General features: G+C 39.4%; 1 protein-coding gene across 2 annotated transcripts in view; it reads right to left on the bottom strand.

The window, feature by feature from the left end:
• Positions 1–433: 433 nt before the first annotated feature.
• SH2D4B (SH2 domain containing 4B) overlaps positions 434–26,290 on the bottom strand; it is a 63,142-nt gene continuing 37,285 nt past the window's right edge. For both annotated transcript variants that reach the window (XM_062001621.1, XM_062001622.1), the window contains exons 7-8: positions 3,304–3,524; positions 434–526 (exon numbers count right to left, since the gene is read on the bottom strand). In XM_062001621.1, coding sequence (XP_061857605.1) covers positions 434–526; positions 3,304–3,524 — 314 coding nt within the window. The remainder of the gene's footprint in view (positions 527–3,303; positions 3,525–26,290) is intronic.

Raw genomic sequence — 26,290 nt, 5'->3', positions numbered from 1 at the left:
GTCAGCAGAAAGTGACAAACCTTGCTTTGGAAAAAAAACAACCTGTTTACCTATATTGGTACTTCATACAATACTCTAAGAATACCTCCCACCCACACTTCGTGCTGTAGTTTGCATTTTCAATCTCAGACATTAAGGAAATTAAGATAGATCTTAGCATTCAGTGCAATTGGCCACAGCCCCTGGAAAAATATCTGGAAATAGTCCTCATTTGTAATTTGCCAGTAATTTCTCACCTTTAAAATGTTAGCAATAAGAATAATGATGATAATTCAGATGCAAAAAGAGAAATATTTTGGGCCTTCTAATGAGAACACTTTTTGGCCACAAGACCAGTGGCTTTGGAAGTTTGTTAACTGCTTTTCAGTGATTGCTTTTATAGCCATCTATTACTACAGCTATCCAGAGTGCATTCCTGTTAGTCTTGGATCAGTTATTCAAATAAAGGGCTATAGTCCGGTGGATTCGTCTGCTGTCCACATGGCTCCAGTAGTAGCTCCCCACCTGAGGATGTGATGATTTCTTCCTAGAAAGACAAACCCAATTAAAATGTCATTTATAGATGTCTATGCCTTTACCTATGTTCTAGGAAAAGCAACTGATAGCTATAATGACCACCACTCCACTGTAATGGGTAAGCAATAACGAGTAAACACTTGATAAAATAAGTACAGATCACCAAAAGGATCCTTTCAACTATCCATTTTCTTCATGTTTTACCTCATACACAGTAATAACTAGTGCTGATTAGTGAAACCAGTCAGTGTACAAAGAAGGCTGTGACTTGTACTTTCCTGTAAGTTGCCGCACTACTTAAGAAAAACCGCTACAAATGCCTGTACAATAAAGTTCTCAAGGGTTAATTTAAGAGGCATGTGCCAACCCTACTCTGCTACTTCCGTAGTCATTGGGATGAAAGAAGCTTCCCCAGGAAGACCAAGCAAGAGCTCAATGTTGAATGCTCACACACTGCAGTAACAGCTTTCTGACTGGTGATGGAGAGATGATTGGCATTAATTAAATACCCTCATGCCATGTCTGTCATTCCAGTAATTGATGGCCAAGATTAACACAAAAAAAAAAAACCTTACTGCAAAAGTAGAGAACTTGGTCCTTGCACTTTTTCCTACAGTAAAGATAGTTAATTGTTCTTTCTGTAGAAACTTAAGATTTATAGCTATACCAAAACAAGCCAGAATTCAGAATTATATTTTCTAAAATATCAATCCTTCATCCGAATGTTTAGGTGCAAGTTATGGATCCATATATGGGCCTAACAGTTTCAAATCTTACCTAGTTTCTATTGAAATTTAATAGAAATTTGGTGCCTGATTTCCTCAAAACACGTGCAGGCTCCCACTTGTGGTCCCTTCTTAATCACTGCATCAGACTGAGAGTAAGTTCAGAAAGTTGCTGTTCAATTTAAATGCTCAATTTAAATTTTTGGAGAAGGTTATGAGGAAGTAAATACAAAGATCTAGCAGTTATCTTGGATATTTTATTGCTGCTTTACACACAGTAGTTAAATGTGAATAGTAATAAGAGAAAATGCACAGTCACATCCTCTTCTGTAAGACGTTCTTCCAGCTAATGGTTTCCATTCCCTTTTATGCCAGTTGAGTTGCTGGAGTTACCTCTTCTTAATTTTTTCTTTACATCAGAATGAATCAGTTTTAGATGAATAAATGTAACTAAAAAAAGAAGTTACCCCAGTTATGCCAGCCCTGCTAAAACTGAAAAGTACCCTCAAAGAGAAGTCTGTGCTACTTTTGGGATGGGGAAGTATACTCTTGACAAAAATAGTCCTGAGGAAGCAGACACTTCTCCAAACAATACAGTAATAGCTGCATGAAAAAGCCTCTCTCAGTTCAACCATTTACAATCAGATTGCAGAGCTGGTAACCAGAAAGCTTTGAGACATTTGACAACGTGCTTCACCAGAAAGGGCAGGCAGTAAAGCTTCTGAGAAAACCACGCGAGAGACAGGATGAGATGCCTCCTGAAGTGATCTCCAAAGAGACCAGTTTTAATACAGCTAGCCAGTTAAAAGAGAATTGTGTGGTGACATTAAAAGTGAACCAGTTTCTCTGATAGGCTGGCTACAGGGGGAGTTGCTAACTATTACCAGGGGACACCTAAGAAAACTTCTTTCTTTTTCAAATGTCAGGAACTAAAAGCCATTCTGCTTCTGACAAGTGCCCTACTGCAGCCTGTAAATAGATGTATTTCTAGTACAACAATTGCCAAAAATGAGCTGTGATGAAAATATAGGAACACAGCTGGAGCTGAGATGGTTGGAAGTGGCTGTCACTATCACCCCTCTCCAGGAGGGCGGCGGATCTACTTTAGCTAGAGCTCCCACACCCCATGCCTGATAATCTGCATTTGAGATGTTGTCTGTGGGCTTTTCTTTCCCTGACAAGGCCCTAGTTAGACTCTTCCCACTTGTACTGTCTGGCTGGGATGGAGTTTGCTTATTGTGATGAGTTTTGAATTTGTGGCTAAAATACTGTCACTAACACACTCAGATTTTGGCCTATTGCTGATCAGTGCAGGCACAGCATCAAGGCTTTCTCTTTTTCCCTCTCAGCCCCTGCTGACAGCGAGTAGGCTGAGGATAAGCCAGAAGCTGGGAGGGGACTCAGCCCAGTTGGTTGACTAAAACTGGCCTAAAGAATATTCCCTACCATGTAATTTCAGGCTCAGCAATAAAAAGTGGGATAGAGGAAGAAGGGTTGGTGAGAGGGGGGGCTCATAAGATGAGAGCTCAAAGATGAGTAGTAAATTGTGAGATTGTTTTGGATAATGACATCATCCAACATCAACACATCCCCAAGATTCCCTCTGTGTTCCCTTCTCTACTGCAAGGCCCCACTTCCTTTACTTTTGCACATTACAGTCTTCACATCAAAGGCTGAAAAATGATAAAATTTCAGTGAAAGACATTTCTATGATATTTCCAATCCAATTCTGCACAGCAAACAGGCTTAAAAGTGTTAGCTCTGTCAGCCCTTATTAGTCAACTTTTAGCCCAGAAGAGCATGCACAGCATACAAACCTGCTTAGAAAGGGACACAAATAAATGCTGAAGCATTTGCAAGAAGAGGAAAAGCCTTCTGATTCACTGCAAGAAAAGATACAAGCTATACATCTTACAGCTAGGCTGACCATAAAACACACATGTATATTCTTTTCCTCGCTATGGTTACTTCTACTTTCCAGTATGACATCAAATTGCATAGTTCCTCTTTAAATTATTCATCCATTCCACTCAGCTATTGATCTCTACCTAGCAAGTGTTACCTTGTGAAAATCAATAAGATCTGTCAGTGTTGCATGTCGGTTTGGATCTACCCCCAAGAAGCTATAGAAATCCCCTGAAGCATCAACCAGGAAGTGTTTGAAGCCACTTTGCTGGCGATAAGACAAGGCGTAGCCCCAGATCTTCTCACTGACTCGCACCAGGAACGTTCCTTCAGATTTATTCATCAACAACTCTTCTGCCTCCTGACGGCTGATAATACCTGGCAAGAAAAAAAATGACTGTGGTTATGCAGATAACAGGTCTGTCAGAATAGTCAGATGCAGTCAGTGAAGAGCAGGGGTGAAATTCAAATTCAACTTCCCGAGACTGAAATGTTTATAGGAGGAGTTAGAGCTATGGAGACTACACTTCTGCCATTTGCTTCTGAAGGTAGCTAAAGGAGTTGGGTATGCTTCTCAACTTTCTGATTAAGAATTGCTTTTTCCATCCTTACTGCTTTTTCAAAGTGCATAAACACAACTGGCCTATCAGACCAGCAAACTCTGTACAAGTAATCATTTAGCAGAAGACAGCATGGTGTGGCATTGCAATTTGACGTTGCAACACATTGCTGTTATTTGCAATGGTATTGCAATGCTGCTGACTGTTTAAACAGCCTTACAACTGTTTAAACACCTTGAATACTGTGTTCAGTGTTGGGCCTCTCACTGCAAGAAAACACTGAGGGGCTAGTGCGTGTCCAGAGACAGGCACCAGAGCTGGGGAAGGGTCTGGAGCACAAGTCTGATAGGAAACAGCTGAGGGTCCTGGGGGTGTTAAGTCTGGAAAAGAGAAGGCTGAGGCGAGACATGATCACTCTGTACAACTATGTGAAAGGGAGCTGTAGGGAGATGGAGGTTGGTCTCTTCTCCCCAGTAATGAATGATAGGACACAAGGAAATGGACTCAAGTTGCACCAGGGTAGGTTTAGATTGGAGATTAGGAAGAACATTTTCACCAAGAGGGTCGTTAAGTATTGGAATGGGCTGCCCAGGGAAGTGGTGGAGTCCCCATCCCTGAAGGTATTTAAAAGATGAATAGCTGAGGTGCTGAGGGACATGGGTTAGTGATGGGCTTGGCAGTGTGAGGTGAGTGATCAGACTCATTCTTAAAGGTCTTTTCCAACAGTAATGATTCTATGATTCAGCTAGAGAGCCTAGTTCAAATTTGTCTCCTAGGCCTAGAGGACAGTAAGCTCATGCCTCATAATTATCTGTGAAATACCAGATGCTCACTTTAATCAGGAACAGATGTTGAATTAGGCCATTCTGAATGTGAACAAGGCACAAATGTCAATAAATAATATATGAGCATGTTCCAAAGTTACTCCTTGGGAAGCTAAACTTTCTCAAAACATTACATGTAGTATTTAATGGAACTGCTTGTCATTGTAGAATCCAACACACGTCTGAATGAGAATTCCATGGAGCCCAAGTACTGAAAAGCCACATTGTTTTGGTGTGACAATAACCATAGCCCAGGGATTACCAATTCACACAAGGAAAAGCCTACCTGAAAGACCAATGTTTGAGAAGATCTAGTTAAGCTCACATGGAAAATTATGCTTCTGGGAGACACAGGAAGGGACTGAGATCTGTGTACAAGTACTGTGTGACATTAGGAAAGAGAGAAAAGTGTCGCCTTCTTTCATTTGAGGCAATGGGTTTGTTCTACAGTTTTACTCGGTGCAATAATGAACACAATGGTTTGATCTGAGTGGGGCTCGGAGATCCCTACTGAAATATACTCAGTATTAAGAGCAAACATACACATGTATATACTCTGCTGAATGATGTATAGTTCACTTTTCTGGAGGATATTACATTATCTTTGCATCAGACATGCAAAACAGGCAGCAAACATGCGTTTGTTTAGAAACAGCATGGAACTGTTCAGTCAACAGTGGCAATTATTGCACTTTGCAAGGCTATACACAGTTTTATTTATGAGTTCCATCATGAAGTGTTAAAAATTCTTGAATTGTTCAAATGAAAAGAGAGTACTAATATGAGTCCACATGATATGGCATATTAAAGTGAAGTTGTGTCACTAGATCCCAATACCAGGTGCCACGTGACAAGAATTACACCAAGATTGATTCTGAAATCATGCTATTTCTTACAACAAATATCTAGTCTGCTCTCATTTGGGTTTTTTTTTTGGTTAATTTAAATATACAATCAAAGGCTTTATTGATGGTGATGATGTCTGCTTCCCTGGCAAATCTCTGCTAGAAATGCATGTAGATAAGCCAGAGCATATAAACTATACAGGAAAGGAAAAACAGCTCCATCCACCAGCAAATAGTACATTAATTCCAATAATCAATATTTATACTGTAATTCTAGATTGAAACCATGCTGGTAACTTTTGGGATAGGAACTGGGTGGTGTTACAACTACCCCTTCTCTAAGCAGTGTCTGAATTGTTAGGCAGCCCTGCCAGGGAATGAGGTGGCCGAGATGATCTAGCACCTATAAAAACAAGAGGGTTTATTAAAGAAGAGAGTTGTAAAAAAAGTGTTTGCATTATATGGTGAACATTATTCTTAGGATACTTCTAGGGTTTGAATGACCATCAGTCTCAGAGATGTGACACATAATTCGCTTAGCAGCCATTAGTTTCATGCTGAACAAACCATTTACCTGCTCTCAACTTTACCAGTAGCTAAAACACTGCTGGCTTCCACATGATGTGTCTTCTTTGCCAAACTTTATTTTTGTTCTAGGTGCTTTATATCATTGAGTAGGTGAGAAATGCTACATTGCTCTCAGACAAGCTCTTTTCTGGTTTAATTCCTTTTTTTTCTGCCAAAGATGATGTAATAATTTATCAAGCATCTGCCTTCTTCCCTTTTTCTCTCATGATTCTGTTAAGAGCTCATGAGAAACCGTCTCTCCTCACCATCTCCTCCCTCTATCTGCCTCTCAGTTATTTTATTTTTCACTGATTCAGTTCTTCAGTGGGTGGTAACTGCAGCAATGGTCTCCCTCCACCCTTTAAAAAGCGTTATACTGTTCTCAAGACAACTAAAAAAATAACGGCACTGCTCACTCCTGTCTGTAGCGAAATAAACAGCATCTGTGAGACCCCTACCTGAACATTTTAAATTGTTTGAACTAAAGTCAAGAAATGTTGGTTTCCCAAGGATCTAGTAAGAGGGTTGGAATTAAAGGTGCTCTCATTTGTGCTAGTTAGGATATTAAATGGAAATATTGTCCAGGAAAGAAACTACTGATGCTTTGAAAGCTAATTTCCTGTCTCTCTAATTCTTGCTAATCTCTTAAAAAAAGGAAAAAAGAGAAGACCTTCACTTGGTGTAAAGCAGTACCCTGTCAAAAGCACTACCCTTTTCATACAAGCACAACTTTGCAAATCATTCATTTAAATAAACACCTTGCAATTAATCAATCTATCATCAGTATCATCATTTTAACTCGTCACGTGACCAAATACACAATAGCATGTTTGGACAGCAGTAAGCTACCCTAATGACATTCACATCTTCTACCTGTTATGCCAAATCACTTCCTTCAGAGGATACAAACTGATTTTGTCTATAACAAATACTAAAAGAGCATTAGGGCTTTGACTGGGAGAGGATCAAAACTGTAACTCCTCTTGAAAGTGTGGAAACCCTGTCAGCTGGCTTGAGTTTTATTTCCCTACCCCCCAAATCCTCTGCATTCATCTACCTATCCACTTTAAACATAGTTTTGCAAAGCTTATACATGTTAACATTTTGGATTCTTAGCAAGAGAATAACTTTCTGGAAGACAGTTATTTCCAATCATAAGTTGTTCATCATTAACTGTCAGGTTCCTAATTAACAGCTTCATCTTTAAATACAGTGCCTGTAATTCGTAAATGATTGTCAAGTCTTAACATTTTTGTTGTAATTATGTTCTTTTTACTGCCACCAATCTTCCAAATAGGAAAATGAACATCCTAACATTTTGAGTATATTAAGCTCATATGAGAACTCGAGAGCCCATTATGAATTTAGTGTGCACAGCTAAGGAGTTTACAGCATCCTCCATAGTAGAAAATGCAATCCTGAAACATTTTGCAACAACACTTCAGTTTCCCCCTCTTCTCTCAGCACTGTCCTACATACATCCTTAAGTGAAACTCAAGAGATGAAATACATAAGTATTTGCTGAGAGAATGCCACAACAAGCATGAATCCGAACTAGAAAAGCTGAGAAACTTGGTCAACAAAGCAAGACTGTATACTACAAGCCCAAAACTACTTTTTAGATTATACAGGTAAAGCTATGTCATGTTCATTGTGGTAATCTACCAGTACTCTAATGTACCATGTGCAATAATTATCTGAATATATAAAGATAATTTGGCCTTTAATTATGATTATGTTTTTCATAAGCATACATCATTGACTAAGAACAGAGGGACAGCAGGTACAGCCACAGCCCAAAAGCATCCATTCAACCTTCTGCAACAAAACCCATTTACTTAGCTGATGTTTTCTCTCTACATATTTTTCCATTAGCTTGATGTCAAACACTCTAGCACATGAGGTTTTACTCACAGAGCAAAAGCATCACAAATACTGGCATGAATAAATATATTAATGAGAGCATTCATGCCAAAAGTGTTTCGTGACCATGATGAAAAGCCTTCCATTTCATACAGAATTGATTTGTTGAATAATTATGAATATTCACAGGTAATGAAGAGGAAAGAGACACATCCTGTTTACACAACTTAAGGCATCTAACCAGGGAAGTATGTGATTTAAGTTACCAATCAAAACTTGGAGCAAGATCCAAATCAGAGAGAAGCCAATACCAGTATCTCTTTTGTTTTAAATGGGATTAAACCACCACCATAGGAATAGAAATATTCCTGGCAATCATTACATGAATAATTCCCATGCTAGAGGTCATTCAGACACATTACACCCAGAGCAAGTGTAAACAATAAATACATGAGTAAACACGAGGAATAATGAGGAATTAGCAGTGAGCTCCCAAATAATCTAAAGGACTGTATTTGTCCAACTATACACAGCCAGATCTAAACAGTCATTTGAAAGACGGTGATAAAAATGGCACATGGGTTAGGATCAGTTTGCTAATAGCTATCCTCCTTTGGAATAAAATGTTTTCCCAAGGGACATAACCAAGTGAATTTTCCAAAAACTACCAGATAGATTTCCTCTCTGTGAGACCTGAGGGTCAAAATGTTGGATCATATCCCACTTTAAAAAAATCTGAAACAAATTTCAGAACAAATCACTATAGGAGCCTGAAAATATGCCGCGAAGTTTTCGGCTCTTGGCCTGAAAAACCAGACTCGAAGTCTGCAAACCAGGCTCGAAGCCTGAAACCAGACTCTAAGTCTGAAAAACCAGACTCGAAGTCTGCAAACCAGGCTCGAAGCCTGAAACCAGACTCTAAGTCTGAAAAACCCAGGCTCGAAGCCTGAAACCAGACTCGAAGCCTGAAAAACCCAGGCTCAAAGCCTGAAACCAGGCTCGAAGCCTGAAACCAGGCTCTAAGTCTGAAAAACCCAGGCTCAAAGCCTGAAACCAGGCTCGAAGCCTGAAACCAGACTCTAAGTCTGAAAAACCCAGGCTCAAAGCCTGAAAAACCCAGGCTCGAAGCCTGAAAAACCAGCTCCAAGCCTACTTCATGCGGCGATCAACCCAGGGTCCAATTCTCAGCTGGGTGGGAAGAAATCAGTCCTACTCAATGTGAGTGATAGCAGAAAGCTTCTTCTTTATTGAGAGCAGGCTCTAACTTATATACACAGCAGCTTCAAAGCTAGCTCAGCAACAGCAGCTAATAGATTACATTCTTATGTTCATCCTACTTGCGGTTTCTGCGATAAGCAAGCTCCCTCACATTTTCCCATCTTGTTTTTCTCCAAAGTTGTTTTCCACCTTGAGCTGTTAGCTCGTTAGCTGAAAACAGCCCGACCTTGAAGGAGCAGAAAGCGGCCTGCTGTCTACATGACAGCAACTGCTTTAACCATGGCTCTGACTCTGGTCTTGATTGTGCATTAAATTCATATAACTAGAACTCAGATTGCCTTGTCCCAACAGGCCTAACATTATACCCTGGGATCCATGTCCATTCTCCCTTAACCATTCCTCCACAAAAATAAAGTTGTATAGAACAGATTTTAGGGTCCTGGTATTTTTAATCAAAAGAGAAAAGTTCCAGTTTGAGGAGGGGAGAGTTTCATTTTTTTTTCTGCCTATATCATTGTAACAATAACAATTATGTAGTTGATTTCTTGAGACCAAAATACAAGAAAAGGCAATTAGTTTTTAAAGAAATAACCAGGAAAGTCAACAAATTCTGAAGGGATTGATGCAAGTGCAGCCAGCATGGTTTAGGAAGAGCTGACAGCCTGTGGTAGCATGCCAGCATTAACACAAACCCCTGTCAGGAAAGTGCAAGAACAGCTGGTAAGAACACTAGTCTATGAACCCAAGAGGGAGTCAGAGATTTCAGACCCCACAGTGAAGGAAGATACACATGAGGAACAAAGATGAGTCAAGATGAAAACTGAAGCTGGGGAACTAAGGTTTTGAATAAATCAGACTTTTTTTAGGTCCTATAATAAAGTGGGACAGTAAAATCTGGAAAAAAATGTTTGAGTGTGTGACACTAGCAACCAGCTCTAGTCTAGGAGAAGGTGAAAAATCCAGCTCCTTCAGCCACTCAGAAAGATCAAAAGCATGAAAGCAGGGAAGATGAAGCGATTGCTTCCCTGCTGTGCAAAAACTAGAGCAGCTGCAGTTTATGCTCTCAAGGAAAAGCAGTTTCTTCATCACTTAAAGCAACAGTTTCCTCAGGTTGACTTTTCCAATTCTCTGACACAGGTGCAAGTCTGCATGTGGACTCTTAAGTTGTTCATTGGGAAAGACACAATTCATCTACAAAACTATGATGTCTAAACTGAATATGTTATCCTTGAGACTACTGATGTCATATATCATTTAAAGAACATTGTTACGGTATTCAGAAACCACTCTTATGGTGGTTTCTGGTGTGATCTGCACCTGAAACAGTAAAAGGATAAAAGGATAACATAAATACCTAGGTTATACCTTGTCCTTTCTCCTGCCTTTACAGCAGGAGTAGCATGCACAATTAAACACGTGCACAAACATTTGCAGCAATAGGATCTTACAGTGTGCCACTCTCAATAAGGTTTCTTCCTCCTCCTTCCTGTTGGTCACAATACTTTTTTTTTTGATAGTGCAAGAAAACAAATAGTGAAAGAAGAGTGTGTGAGAAAAGCTGTGGCTGAAGGATATCAGCTCTGCCTCTGCTGTTTTGGAACAGAGACAATAAGGAGTGAAAAGCAAAGCAAGGAAGTAAATCAAAGATGACTGGTAATAGAAACAAAGCTGTTGAAGCTATTCACCATCTGCTGTTAATGCAGATAAACTCACATGGGGCTAGATCTTCAAAAGAGTTCTGTTCCTGTTTAGGCATCAAAATAAATGGCCAAGTTTAAAAAAAAAAAGAAAAGGTCAAATCCAATCTGAAACCCACACCAATAAAACAGCACAATGACAGGTTGTAGGTCTTTCCAAAACCTAGCCACTGGTGTCATGGAAAGAGCCAAAGAACCAAGTACTGCTGAGTTCCTATGAAAGACTTTCCCTGCTTACAGCTGGTGAGAAAGCAGATATTTCATGCTGTGCTGCATATTGGTAACCCGATTTAAGTCCTAGTAAATAGCAGAGTACCCATAAATGTTACTAAATAAGGGGCTACAGGCCTCTGTGCTGATAACCGAGAAAATATGTGCAACAGGTCACAAAAAGTAAAACCTAAAATATGAGTAAATAAATGGAAACCTTCCTGTCTGCATAGAACTGCAATGGGAAGCAAAGCTGGGATGTGTGTAGAATTCATCAGCCAAACTGCACATTTGAAATACACAAGCCATGTCACAGATTTGTTAGCTGAGTACTCAGTGGTCAGCATGGGGCCAGTCTCCTCTCTGGGCTACAGAAGCAACATGAAATAACACTGGTCAGGGAGCCTCTGGAGAAACTTTTCTTTGTTCCACATTCACCACCTTTTCTCTTGTGGAAGCTCAGAAGTGATGCAGTAAGCTACTCAAGATACAGCTGAATCAGTGCTGCTGAAAGGTGAGCAAGAATCCATTATCCATTCTTCCCCATTTCTCTCATTTGTAGCCATCCAGGTACACTTCAGATATACACAGAACTGGGAAACACCACATCAGTGAACCTCAACTGCCTCCCCAGTGGGCCTTGCTCACTGTGGAAAATCTGCTCTGGGCCACATATAGACATGTGTAGGAAACCAAGGACCAGAGGAATGATTGGTTTCTGATAAGTAAGAGATCCTTCATGCAAAGATGCACCATGCCCTAAACAGGCTTATGTAGTGCATAAGACTATCTTAAGCCTCTGTACACAGGAGAAATTATCTGTGGAGAAAAAATGAGGGAGCATGGACATGGATCCCAGGGTATAATGTTAGGCCTGTTGGGACAAGGCAATCTGAGTTCTAGTTATATGAATTTAATGCACAATCAAGACCAGAGTCAGAGCCATGGTTAAAGCAGTTGCTGTCATGTAGACAGCAGGCCGCTTTCTGCTCCTTCAAGGTCGGGCTGTTTTCAGCTAACGAGCTAACAGCTCAAGGTGGAAAACAACTTTGGAGAAAAACAAGATGGGAAAATGTGAGGGAGCTTGCTTATCGCAGAAACCGCAAGTAGGATGAACATAAGAATGTAATCTATTAGCTGCTGTTGCTGAGCTAGCTTTGAAGCTGCTGTGTATATAAGTTAGAGCCTGCTCTCAATAAAGAAGAAGCTTTCTGCTATCACTCACATTGAGTAGGACTGATTTCTTCCCACCCAGCTGAGAATTGGACCCTGGGTTGATCGCCGCATGAAGTAGGCTTGGAGCTGGTTTTTCAGGCTTCGAGCCTGGGTTTTTCAGGCTTTGAGCCTGGGTTTTTCAGACTTAGAGTCTGGTTTCAGGCTTCGAGCCTGGTTTCAGGCTTTGAGCCTGGGTTTTTCAGGCTTCGAGCCTGGTTTCAGGCTTCGAGTCTGGGTTTTTCAGACTTAGAGTCTGTTTTCAGGCTTCAAGCCTAGTTTACAGACTTCGAGTCTGGTTTTTCAGGCCAAGAGCCGAAAACTTCACGGCAATTATCAAGGAAAAGTAACATGTAAAAATATAGGTCTGTAAAGTTGGGTTTCTTTTCTTTTCTTTTTTGTCTTTTTAATAATATGGGTTCATCTCTGTTCTGACAGGATAAAGCAGTTCTAAGGGAAAAAAACCAGAAAACTCAGACTTCAAAAGCTTTCTTAATTCCCCAAGGCTGAGATTCCTTAAAGTAATTAAAAATCTACTGAAATTCTGAAGGAAATGGGTGACTTACTTCCCTGGGAATCTGTGAAAATCCTGTCTGAGTAATACAGTTATAATGGGTATTTTTCTTCAGGTTTACAGAAAATCACATGTGCTACATCCATTGTTTCCAGTGTGGCTCAGTTAATTCCCTATGTACTCTGCAGAAAATATACCCTTTAATTGACTCCTTTAAAATTCATTCTATATCCAAACTATCACATACTGTAAAAACTCACTGTCAAAATATTTACCCCATCCTCCCTAATCAGCAGAGTGGCACATAAAAGACAGGTGGTTGCGTGACTTCCCTGAATACACCACTGCTGTAATAGAACTATACATTTTCCTGTTAATGTCTCCTCAAAGCAGAGTGTTTTCTTTCTTTCTTTCTTCTCATCCTTTCAGATCAGCCTACAGAATGCATTAGTCAGAAGGAAAACAAAGATTTCAAACTCTCTTCTCTTTGAACATGACTTGTCACCTGTCAGGGGAGAAAAGTTAGAGAGAAAGACCTTTAACCTTTCATCTTATATACATATTTCCTGATTTTTTTTCTTTAGAGATAGGCTCTTTTGACCTGAAATCTCTGCATTAAACCTCTCTTATTACCATTTGACTTTAGTGAGTTTACTCTTCTCATCTCAGCAGCTTCTGGAGAGAAGCTCAATTGAAATAATGGAATAGTTAAATCTTTCCTTTTCAGTGGTTTCTCAGACTACTCTCTCTGTGTGTGTGGTTTACCTCGTATGATCAGCAGAAATCTAGAGGCAAGAAGATTTAACTTTGTATTGTTTTCACTGACTAAAGTTGAAAACCTTTATGTTCTGGTAAAGTTGATGGAAGATCAAAAACAGGGAAGTTCCAAGCACCCAAATAGGAAGCCTTACAGAAAGCCTTACAGAAACAGTACAAATAGGCTTAACAACGATGATTTTTTTTCTTTGCTGATAAAATTACTGGAAAATAAGAAAGCAGGGGTTAAAAACAAAACAAATCAGTAAACCCTTTTGGGATGAGTGGACAGTGAGGTGGATCGAGAGCTGGCTGAATGACAGAGCCCAGAGGGAGGTGATCAATGGCACACAATCGAGTTGGAGGCCTGTGGCCAGTGGAGTTCCACAGGGATCGGTTCTGGGGCCAGTCTTGTTCAACATCTTCATCAGCGACCTGGATGAGGGGACAGAGTGTACCCTCAGCAAGTTCACTGATGACACCAAACTGGGAGGACTGGCTGATTCCCAAGAAGGCTGTGCTGCCATTCAGCGGGATCTCAACTGGCTTGAGAGTTGGGCAGAGAGGAACCTCATGAGGTTCAACAAGGACAAGTGCAGAGTCCTGCATCTGGGAAGGAACAACCCCATGCACCAGTACAGGCTGGGGGTCGAACTGCTGAAGAGCAGCTCTGCAGAGAGAGACCTGGGAGTCCTGATTGATAATAAGCTAAATATGAGCCAGCAATGTGCCCTTGTGGCCAAGAAGGCCAATGGCATCCTGGGATGCATCAAGAAGAGTGTGGCCAGCAGGTCAAGGGAGGTTCTTCTCCCTCTCTACTCTGCCCTGGTGAGGCCTCATCTGGAGTACTGTGTCCAGTTCTGGGCTTCTCAGCTCAAGAGGGACAGGGAAGTGCTGGAGAGAGTCCAGCACAGGGCCACCAAGATGATCATGGGACTGGAACATCTTTCATATGAGGAAAGGCTGTGGGAACTGGGGCTATTTAGTCTGGAGGAGATTGAGAGGTGATCTTACTAACATTTATAAATATCTAAAGGGTGGGTGTCAGGAGGCTGGGACATCCCTTTTTTCTATAGTAGCTAGCAACAGGACAAGGGATAATGGGATGAAGCTGGAACACAAAAAGTTCCACTTAAATATAAGAAAAAACTACTTCACTGTGAGGGTAACGGAGCAGTGGCACAGGCTGCCCAGAGGGGTTGTGGAGTCTCCTTCCTTGGAGGTCTTCAAGACCCACCTGGACATGTTCCTATGCGACCTGATCTAGGTGAACTTGCTTCTGCAGGTGGGTTGGACTAGATGACCTCTAAAGGTCCCTTCCAACCCCTACCCTTCTATGATTCTATAATTCTATATAAGCATTCTAGAAGCTGTTACAGATAATTGACATTTCCTGCAAACAGCATGGCAGAGTAGCATATTCCTGGGGAGGATCTGCAAACTCCAAAACAAGAAACAAGCATGCTTTGAGAAAACAGCAGTACACTAATGCCAGCTGAGAACTTTGTAACAAGTACTATCCCTGTCAGATATGTTCATCTCTTTTACAACACAGCTGGGACTGGATTGAATTTTGATTTCTATTATGTGTAATAAAGAAAGCCAATGATGCAGATCCTATCAGTAAACCTCTGTGATGGATGTGTGATGTTCTATATGCAAAGTAGGTACTAAGACTTTACTACATCTTCCAAAACATTGAAATTTGCCTTATTTTAAGCTTAAAGCTTTTGCTTAAACAGAAATACCTCACTAGAGCAGCCTGACTGGGCTAGAAGTAATGCAGCGGTGTAAAGTAAAAACATTGTAGAGCGAAGAGGCTGGTTTAAGCTCTGATCCTGGTCCAGGAAAGAGAAACACATTTGTTCTGGTACAATAGTCACTGATACTGTGTGTTATGTGAAAATTGAAATGCGTGGTCATTTTTTATAAGGTTAGTGGCCAGTATTCACCATCCTTTCTCCAGGCAGACAAAACATTTGCATTCATTCCAGCTTGTGGGCAACGTTTGCAAACGTTTCTTATTCACTTGTTTATATTACTCACCTTGTTATTACTCAGTAAAATTGGAAGACTTAAATGAATTTGAAAATGAGAGAGAAAATCTTTTGGTATGCAAATGAGATCTAAATGAAGGAAAAAGTTGAGAAAGCTGATCTGTGAGAGAAGAGGATGAGATCTATTTCTGTTCTCATAACTAGCCATCATAAGTCCTTGTTCCTCCTCAATACTTCTGAGGCCAGCATGGACATGAAAAAAACACAGAACACGGAACTTCTACCAAGCCAATTGCACAAAAGCAAACAAAGACCAGAGTGAGATTTTTGTTTGCTTTAGAAATCTGTAGAAAGGCAAAGTAGAAGAATTGGTTAAAGATAGACTCTTTGTAGCCCCTTCCTGGCTTTCTACAACCTCTTTGAAGCACTGACAGATGACACTCCAGGGGAAACACACAGACCAAAGACAAGAATAGTGCATGGAGCAGCACTACTACAAAGTAGCCCTAGCTGGGACGACACCCCTGCAGAGATATGCTTTTAAAAAACCCATTGCTGGCTGACAGGTAGTTACTGAAGGATAATTGGGAGGTACAGCTCTGAACAAAGAGAAACTGAGCAAAGTTTGTAAGGTTGGGGAGGATTCTTTCTTGAATTAAAGGCTCCTTTAAAAAAATTAAAGAAACATTAATCTAAAACTAGAAATTGTTTGCAGAACAAAAATCTTCAACCACTGGACAATTTAAACACTGAAGGTGTTGGAATCAAAATTCATAGAATCACAGAATGGTAGAGGTGGAAGGAACCTTTAGAGATTATTTAGTCCAACCCCCCTGCTAAAGCAGCTTCATTAACTTAAACCGTCACACATCTGCTCACTTAGTACATGTAAATGTTACCATTGCCCACTTTGTGCAAGTCAAAGATAAGTATGGAAAAAACTGCAAATGCTAAAAGTGCCGTCAGGCTCAGAGTGTGCTCTTGAACAAAACCACACTTCTCATCAGATTTTGATCAGCTTGCTGCTCCTCCCTTCTCTCAAGTATATACATACATTTAACCACCAAGGTTTTCTTTGAAAATCAATGCCAGAAAGAATGATTTGCACTTGCAAATCAACAAGTGTTTAATCTCAACAAGCCAAGCACAAAACTTCTGCCTGGAAGGATAAACCATGTAATTCTTTGAAACAGCACACATGTATTTTATCAGCTCAAAAATGAGCCTTACTTTACAAAACAAATCATTTCAGAGGCACAATTAAAAAAATTAAATGCTAAAAAAATAGATGGTCTATTCACTTTAACAGCAGGTTCTGCTGCTGTACCACACACTGGAATATATTGATGTTTCTCAGGAGTAAGATGTTTCTATCTGTCTTCAAATTTAATTTCATCATTAAAAAAAACCCCACAATATGTCAAAATTAAATACATATGGTTTTCACTTACAGTCTTGCAGTACTGATAGGTAAATCATTGTTTATGCTTCTGAAGTGTGAATACATGTATGCTTAGGCATACAGTCCTTTAAGTTTCCAAATACAGACTGGATCCATTGTATAACCAGGCCCTCTGCTAAAAATCTGGCCACAGTTAAGGTTGTACAGAACAGAGGCAATAATGCAGGTTCATTTAAAAAGTCCCCTGTGGTTACCCCACCATTTGCATACTCTGTCATGCATCTAGCACTTCTAGAGGAAAACAGGGAATTTCATGCAGTGCCCATGAAATTCTTCATGTCTAGGCTGCAACTATGACATTATACTGAACAAACAATAGAATAAATCAACATAAGATCTGGCAGAGTAGTTAGAGCCTGATTTGCTTTTGCCTTGTATGTTGTGGAGTCATCTAATTGGCATCACTTTTGTGATCCATTATTTCCATTTCTCCATTGTGCAACTGAGTACAGAAAATAGAGAGAAAGTAAAAAATCAGACCTTTGTCCATACAAACTGAACTGAGACAAACTTACTAATTGCAGTAATAAATGAATGAGAATTGCAATATGCCATGATTTCATATCAAAAGGAGTATGAGACACCAGCATTAAGTCTAGTGCAGTTTTCCCACGAGCCTACTGCCACAGCAGTAAATGCCAATGAAACAGCCACTGGATTTACTAAAGAAAGGAGAGGAATGAATTACTTAGGTAATGGGAAGGTACTGGTAAATCTCATCAAGCCAAGTGAAAAGTAGCAAAATGAAGAAGAAGATTCTTAAATCATGAGTTAATTGCACTAGATGCTGAGACTGACTGTAAGAAGATAAACAAAAGCAAAACAGCCCTATCTATCACCACATTTTATGGGTACTCCTGCCTTTATCACAGCATCTCCAAGAACCATAGAAAAATTCCAAGAGGAGAAAACAATGCATTCAGCCATGAGCTATGTTATAAAATCCGGTGCTTTTTAATGGGTGAAACTCAGAGAAAATCAGCATTGTCACTTTCTCTTTCCTTGAAAAAGATGTTTTCCTTAGAAAAGAGTCCTTCTCAGGCATTCTTTCCATGCCACATTGCCATAAAACCCTTCAATGTGTCTCTTACAAAAGCAGCCCCCTTATTACAAAAAACAAGAATGTTTAAGAACATCTTTGACACAGACTTAACTTTTCCACAATTTTAGTGAATTAAGATAAAGAAAAGCACTTTAAATTTTGACTTAGAAACCGAACTTACTGTCTCTGTTAGAGGGTTGATATATTTTATTTGGATGCAATAAAGCAACTGAAAAATATAGATTCCAGCTTTAGGCAAACAGGAAACACATCTTAATCCAATTTATATAGATGAACTGAATAAAAACATCTTTGAAGAACATATGAAGAACAATGAAAAAGAAGACAACTGGTTTTAGACTAGCCGATGTCACTGATACTTCTATAGATCCAAATAGTTCTGTACATGATACATCTCTGCAGCAGAAACTGTACCAAATCAATACCAAACAAGAAATGAGATTTCAACGTGTGTAAGGGCTATTAGAAATCCAAAATCTGCTTGTGTGTGTTCCAAATCTCTCCATATGCATCCAGGTTTATGCAAATGTCAGTTGATGTGAATATCCTGAACAGCAGAACACAAAATGTATGGTTGTGTGGGAGAAGTTTTGTAATACTACTGGTTCATGTCAGAAGTAATAGCTAGGTTGCTCCTGGTTTTGAGGATTAGGGATGTCTTCTTGGTCCGTTGCTAGTTTAAGTGGCTTTATGCTAGTATTGATTTGGCATTCAGTACACTGGGAATGCATTATGATTGCAACTTCATTAATTTAGTGGTCACACTGTAAGAGCATTTGCCCAGCGAAGGGACATTGAAATGTTGAGAAGTCAATTGAGTTACAGGGTATTAAACAAAAGACCACATTACAGCCTCTGACAAGCTGATAATTTGCCAGAGGTGCTAATGCTTTCCATTGGCCTTTCTATATTGATATTGATTTGTATTGATGTGTCCATGCTATTTTAATTTGAATTTGCTTTTTATCCATGTATATGGAAGTTAGATTTTGACTCTTCATGGCACCCAGCAAGACTCATTAAACCTCCAGTTCGATCTCCAGCTGCATAAGCAACAAGAGCTGACTTTTCGATTCTGGGTTCTATTCTACATCGGTCCTGGAAAAGTAGCTCAAGGCTCATTTAGGTGGGTAGGAACCAAAATGGCATCACAATTACAGTGTAGTGCAGTGAGCTCCAGCTGCAATCTTCCCATTGCATGTTTCCTTATACCTTTTGAGCTGGGGGTTGCTCTATGCTCCTGGCGTGAAATTTAATTTCAGTAAGAACCCAGACTATTGTTACAAAATTGGTCCATGGGTAATAGCCAATTTGACACATTATCATGAATACACTGAGTAGACAGCAGCTGATAATGAAAATTACACAGCACAATTGGCTCTACAATCACCACAATGATTTGTGAGTACAAGGTATAAAAACTTTTCAGGAGTCTTTAATTACAACATTCTTGATTATGAATTAGAAGAAAAGCAGTTGAATGTGTTCTCAATTTCTTTTTAAATAATAAAAACCCCACTTGATTATTAAGAAAAATACATCCCACACTCAAAAGTAACAACCCTTCTCCTTTTTATAATGAAATTAATAGCTCCAAAAAGCAAGAAAACTTTATATGTATACAAATACACACATGTACTCATGATGGTCTTCAAAGCACATATATTTTATAGCTTACCTAGAACACTATCACGTCTCATAGGTGTTGAAGAAACTGCCAAGATACATTTTCCATAAACCTGATTGACAACTGTAATAGTAAATCCCAGTGCCAGCAGAGCTCACTCAATAGAAGATGAAAAAGAACAGTCACAGTTAACATGGAGCCCTGGAATTAATATTGTACAACAGACAACTAAGCAGAAAATATACTGTATTCTTTGCTTTTCTTGATCATTTCTTTTGTAGGTGAAGGAAAATGATTTTGCCTCAAATATGTTCCATTTGTGTAAGGTTTAAGATAGTAGAAATTTTTTAGGTACTTTAGCAGTCAAATCCAAAATCTATTTACATCTATGAGAACCTTCCAGATGACATCACTGAACTTAGAAGAAATCTTTCTACATGCTTTTTAATCAAGTAATCATTAGAACTTTTATTTCTTAAAGGGATACAAATTCATATTGCGCTTTATTTGGAGCATTTGCCCATATTAAAAGTAACATAGCAGTTCCAGATAATTTTCTGATTGTGGTATTTGCTGTAAGTATATAAGAAACTAAACTTTCTCCTTCTTTTAATCCAGTTCAAAAAAATAAATCTAGGCATAATACTGATAACTAATTTGTCATCTCACACATTTGTCTAGATTTGGGAACTTTAAGCTAACTTTGTTAATTACAGTGCTTTCCAGCTGCTTGCAGCACTCTTGCATATTGATTTAGTGTACTGTTCCTCAGGGGAAAAAGCTACCTTTAATCACTCAATAAAGTGAACCAGACACTGAAGCACTGTTGAAAGTCAAATGGGAGTAACACTGGGACAGTAAAAACTTTACACCTAATGAGCAGCAGTATAGTAACCACGTGCAGCTCTCACAATGATCCAATTCTGAACATCCTCTGGGGTTTGACCCAGTTCTCAGTTAAGCCACTAAACACCAGCCACTAAATAACCCCATTTCCTACCAGCACTGGAATTAAGGGGCACAAGCTGGCAGTTTGGCTCGTACTCTCAGCAGGATAATCTGATTTACGTGTTTGAGAAGCCAGAAGTGGCTTCAACGGAGGGACCAACGTCATGTGATGTTCTGAAAACATTACAAACAGAAGCAAACGGATTTTTTTTCCTTTAATTTCTAACTCAAAGTCTGGAATTAAGAGTCTTGCATTTACGCTAAATTTCATCAATGAAAACATTCCATTTTACATCATACAAGGATCACAGACAGCAAGTGTGCAGAATTATTTGTTGCTACCACCACCTTAGCTCTCAAAGATTCCATCCTCATACTGTAAATACCAGTATGGTTAAGAGAGAAAAAAGGAGAGGCAGCTCTGTGCAATGAAATATTACTTGTATCTTGGACTGAAATATCTATAAAGGTTTGCAGCTCACTTCAAGTACAAAAGATTCCTTTTATCAGGCATAATGGAATGAATTTACAATGGTCACATGCACTCATGAGAGATCCATGCTGTGTTTAATTGTGAGAAGCAGTGGCAACAACTGTGGAAGAATGTTCCATGGAAATATAGATATATATATATAACCGAGTCCTCCCTATCGTGGATTAAGAACTATTGTGTATCATATTACAGATGCTAATCTTGGATAGAGAGGTAGTGTATGATCGAGTGCTAATCAACATGCTCATCTACACAGCTCTTTTGGAGTTTTACCTCTTAAAAAGATTCACAAGTTTGTGATTTAACAGTCCTCTTCAATGAAAGGCCAAGAGAAGAAGGAAGAACCGACCTTTCTGAAATCAGAGAGGGAAGAAAGGGAGCTGTCATTCTCTTAACTTTTGCAGGGGAAGGGCCAATTTGTTTCCCACACACCATCCCATTCTGTCTCCATGCCAGCATCACATGGTGAAGTTGCACATACAGGTTAGCAGCCTACAGAGTTGCAGAAATCTCCTCCCTTTGCTTTTTTATCATCTCCTACTGTTTATCTCCTATGATGAAAGCAGTTTAAGGGTCAGAATTTGATCCTGAGTGAACTGAGTTAAGCTAAACCAGTAATATGGCTTTGACCAGCCACATGCTTTCTCCCCCTGCATGACTACACATGGTACCTGTTGGTACCCTGTTTGAGAGAGCTGTGTTTGCTTAGCAGGGAAAATACACTCTTTCAAAGGAGCTGTCAAACTAATAATTTGCAATCTTTTGCCTTGAGGCTGGATCAATAGGAGTGCAGTTTCAACAGTTAGTGTAGCAAGACAGAAGGACCAGTAAGAAGGTCCATCTGCTGGGAAACCAGTAAAGTTTTCTGACCTTGCGCCTGCAAGTGTTTGCTGTGAGTTAAACAGAAAACACTGCAGATAAAATGATAAATACAACTTAGTCTAGCATAAGCTGAAGAAAATACATGGAAGCCTGTAAAATGGAAAGCGTGTTATTGTAGTTGTGCAGGCAAAGGAACAAGACCTGGAGGCATGGCTGATAAACAGTTATAGACTAACAATATGCAGGATATCAGCATCTCATCCAAGACTAACAAGGTTATACACAGGACATCTGTGGGAGGCTAGAGGGAGTGTGCAGGAGGAATCCAGATACAGCCTTTAAAGATACTCAGTATGAGCTGAATGTCTTGTGCTGGTAGTGACTGATATTAAATGCACATTGTGCATGGATAAACTAACCAATTAGTACATATACTGTTGACACTGAAAAGAGAATGCATGATCCAGCAAGTAAGGAACGGACTACAGTATATGTAGAAGGATACCATAGCTGAGATTCAGACTGCTGGACAGGTGAACAATGCCTTCTGGATCGGCTTTTGTCACCACAGACAGTCACTATAATCTCTTCCAGTCTTAGCATAAGCAACCTGTGTAGTTGTCAGGGCTTTGTACCTGCTCCTAACATTGTTTTCTTCTTTAAAATGAGTCAGGTTTAAGCCTTTATACATAATTTATTCCAAGTAACTCATGCTCTTACATCACTTGGGTTTTATAAGTAATTCTTCATTTCCAAACACTAAGAGCAGAGCTCTCCCTTCAGGAACAGCTCTCCTTTGTGTTTTATATAATGTGATAAAGAAAAGCTGACTGAAGGAGTTGCAGTAATAGAGAAATGTACTCACACACAGTCCAGCTCGATGAGGAGACAGAACACAGAACTGGAATGTAAAATTACAGGTAAATCCATGAAGTTACCACCATGGCTTGCTACATGAGATCATAATTGCTCACTATGTCATGCTCTAACAGTTGCATGTGGAGAAGAAAACCTTGAAGTGTTTTAAATCAAGGGGGTAAGAAGTCTTCAGAATATAACGCAATTTTATTTTCAATAGCAAAACATTCCTTTCATTAAGAGATTAGTAGATTCACCTGGAAGTAAATTCTATTAAAAAGTTGGTGCATATTCTTCACAAATGCAAAGAATTGCCTGGCACAAGCTTGAAAGGACTCTCTTTTCTTTCTTGTTTTTAAGCCTTTGGCTGTCAGTGCACTGTATGGTCACTGCATCTGACCTGTTCATCTCCATGAAACCCTTAACACTTGTTTCCCCTCTGTGGTCAAATGCTCTTTACTATCTCTCATTTTTAGTTTCTACAGTATATGTTCAGAAAAATTGCTGCCTTCTATGTTTAGAACACGCCTAATCTTTAGAATATAGCTTCCAGTTAGAAAGTAGTCAAGAAGGACAATGTACTGTAAAAGAAAGCTCGTTTTACATTAGCAATTAGCCTATTTACATTAATTATTCAATTGCCTGATTCTACAATTTCCCTGCTGCTCTCTTGTGCTTCCTTTCTTCTTACAGCTCACATTACCTCACTTTGATACTTTGCCCCTTTCCAAGGGGAGCCATGAGTCTAAAACATTTATCCTGCTTGCTTGCTAGTAACCTGTCTGTGTAGACACTTTGGAACTGTAATGGCATGAGAAAAACAACTCCAAAAACTTCAGAAGAACTAACAGACTGAAACAATCATTGTGACCTAAGTGGAATTATTTAGTATATGAAGGATCATGTTATTTCTCAGAAAACAGCAAAACGCCTCTCATTTCGTAAGGAAGAAGCTGAGAACTCAATCAGAGCTGATTAAGTATTTGGGTTTTGCCATATGTTAGGGGTCTGATTTGAGACATTCATAATCTAGTACCAGATTCTAGCACAGGATCTAAATACTAAACTGCAGATACTGTACTATCTTTGAAAACTTCTATCAGAACATCCAGTAGCTGTTTAATAGAAATATATTCCAAAAGTACAACGAATAGTGTTCCATCTCACAGCAAGTAAACAGATGATCATGGCTCTAATAACTATGTGTAAATCCACTCATATAGGGAAAATACAGAAAACTGGAAGGACAAACTGGTTCATGTATAGTGCATGTGTGAATTATAAACGTTACTGCTTCATAATTATTTCAAAGGAAAGATACAATATTATTGCTATTTAAAGGCTACGGTGCAAAGCCAGAGTGAGAGTATCATCAGTCATTTAAATGCCAGACAATGATTTTCCAGCCTGACTTGTCTCATTCTGTGTTTAGCAGCTCTTTTATATAATACAACAGAGGGCTTTTATTCATCCTATGTTACCATTACAATATGAATATCATTCATCTCTGTGTCTGAATTCAGCAGTGATGAAAAGCACAAGACTAAGTAGGCTTGGAAACCACCGTGCTCTGTTTCACCACAGACAAGGGGCAATGATGGTGAGGGCCATGCGTTCCTCCCTGCTCAGGCCTCACAACGTTCCAAGACTCGTCTCTAATGGAGGGCTGGATAATGTTTGGTGTCCAGACTTGTTCCCTATCTGTTCTTCCTGACAAGATTCCCAGCAAAGGTAACAGTCATTCCTAACACAGCTTAGGAATGATGGTTAATACTCATGGTATTAGTTGTTTTACTCAATAACTGTCGGCCTGTGTCGACCTGGGTGTATCCCTGCAGCAGTCACAAGCGACACAGTCTGCAGATATTCAAACAGCCTGTCACAACTCTGCCAGCCTTCTCTCTCTGAGAACAGTCTGGAAAAACAGAAAAAAAAGAGAAATCTACCTTTTTGATAAAGAGAAGGGGACATAGTCTCTTCTGAATCTCAGAAATGATTATTTTTAATCTTTCCCAGGTAACGGTTCTAAATCAATTTTGATATTCTGTAACTCTCTTTTAATTTCACACTTCCCCATCTTCATTTGCTTGCATGAATAAAAGGCCCAGAGCTGTGCTGCAAATCTGTGCAAGGTGACAGGTACATTGTAATTGACAATGTTTATCTTATCTGGTTTTATCATCTGAGTCAGGAATTCTCTGATTCCATTCCAGATGTTTCCCAATCATGGGGTGTTTTAGATACCAAGCTTTTCATAAAGGTCTTTTTTGGACTCATCTTTTGAGGCTTGTGGAAGACAGTAGAGAAGCTCTCAATTAATTCAGGTGATCTCTAACAAGATATTGTATCATTTTTTCCAACAAAGTACCCCATCAACTATAGTTCTAGAAGGGAAAAAAAAAAACTCCCAGACCTCTGGGGCTCAGTTTACATCAGCAGAGAATCAAATTGAAGAAAAAGTGAGGTAACAATAAAGTAGTGAATTAGAAAACAGATCATTAATATTGAAAAGGCTGTACTGTACTACTGGATTTACACCACTTGCTTTACATCTTCCTAACATGCATTTAGTGAATGATTGGAAGGTTCTCTAAAGAGCAGAAGAAACAGTGTGCTTTTGTATTCAAAGCAGAAAACTGTAGTCGCTGTTAGATATTTTTCAAACCAAACCACTACCATTTATGTGTCCCTCAGAAAATATTGCCATACAAGCTGCACTTTACAAGATGTACTTCCCACAGTTCAGCTCTGTCAATATGCCCAGTGCTGCTGCTCAAGCGCTCAAGATTAGTAGACTTTCAGAAATACTTTTCATTCATAAACTGTTCTTATTTCTAAAGTTTTACTTTTTTTTTTGCCTGATCCCCATCCCATTGGGTGGGGGGGAGCAGAGAGCGAGCAGCTGCACGATGCTCAGTTGCTGGCCAGATTTAAACCACAATTAGGCAGCAGTTGGTTCCACAGAAGCATTCACCCATCTTAAGGATGATGATATTATTGCCTGTTGGCTCAAGTGGTTAGCCATTACTCTGGGCTTTGCAGAATGGCTTTCCTCTGTATTGCCAATTTCTTATACAGGTCAGTTATGTTCTGCTATATTCTTGTTCATACACAAAAATAAATATCTATATGTCCTGCTCTCTTGAATTCAAGACAAAACAACCAGCTACAGAAGATCCTAAATATAGAAGCTGCAATCTTTATTTCTCATAAGAGGTAAATACAGAATGGGAAAAGGATTTTTGGCTGGATTAAAAGCTTTTTAGGTTGTCTTCCACACCTCAACCTCCCCCTGCCCCTAGACTGAAGGGCCATTCAACGAAGAGGGTTCTTTTCTAGGAAAAAAAGAAGTTAAATTATGTCAGTACTTCCTAATATTTTGCTCCATTGTTGTTTGTTTGTTTTTCCTCAAAGTTTGTCTACTGTGTTTGTCTACATTAGGGAGCATAACACAGACACTGCATAACACTACAAAGCACTGACTATTGCATCTGATGTTTAGCTTCCACCCCTCCAGGAAAGTTACAAGGCAGTTCACTGAGGATTACACTGGGTGTGATCAGAGTCTCAGAAGCTACAGCAGCTAACCCAGCCACTATATACCAAAG

The sequence above is a fragment of the Colius striatus genome, chromosome 8, assembly GCF_028858725.1.
Source record: "Colius striatus isolate bColStr4 chromosome 8, bColStr4.1.hap1, whole genome shotgun sequence".
NCBI lineage: Eukaryota > Metazoa > Chordata > Aves > Coliiformes > Coliidae > Colius > Colius striatus.
Note: the sequence above shows the minus strand (reverse complement) of the source record. Positions and strands in the feature narration are given on the sequence as shown.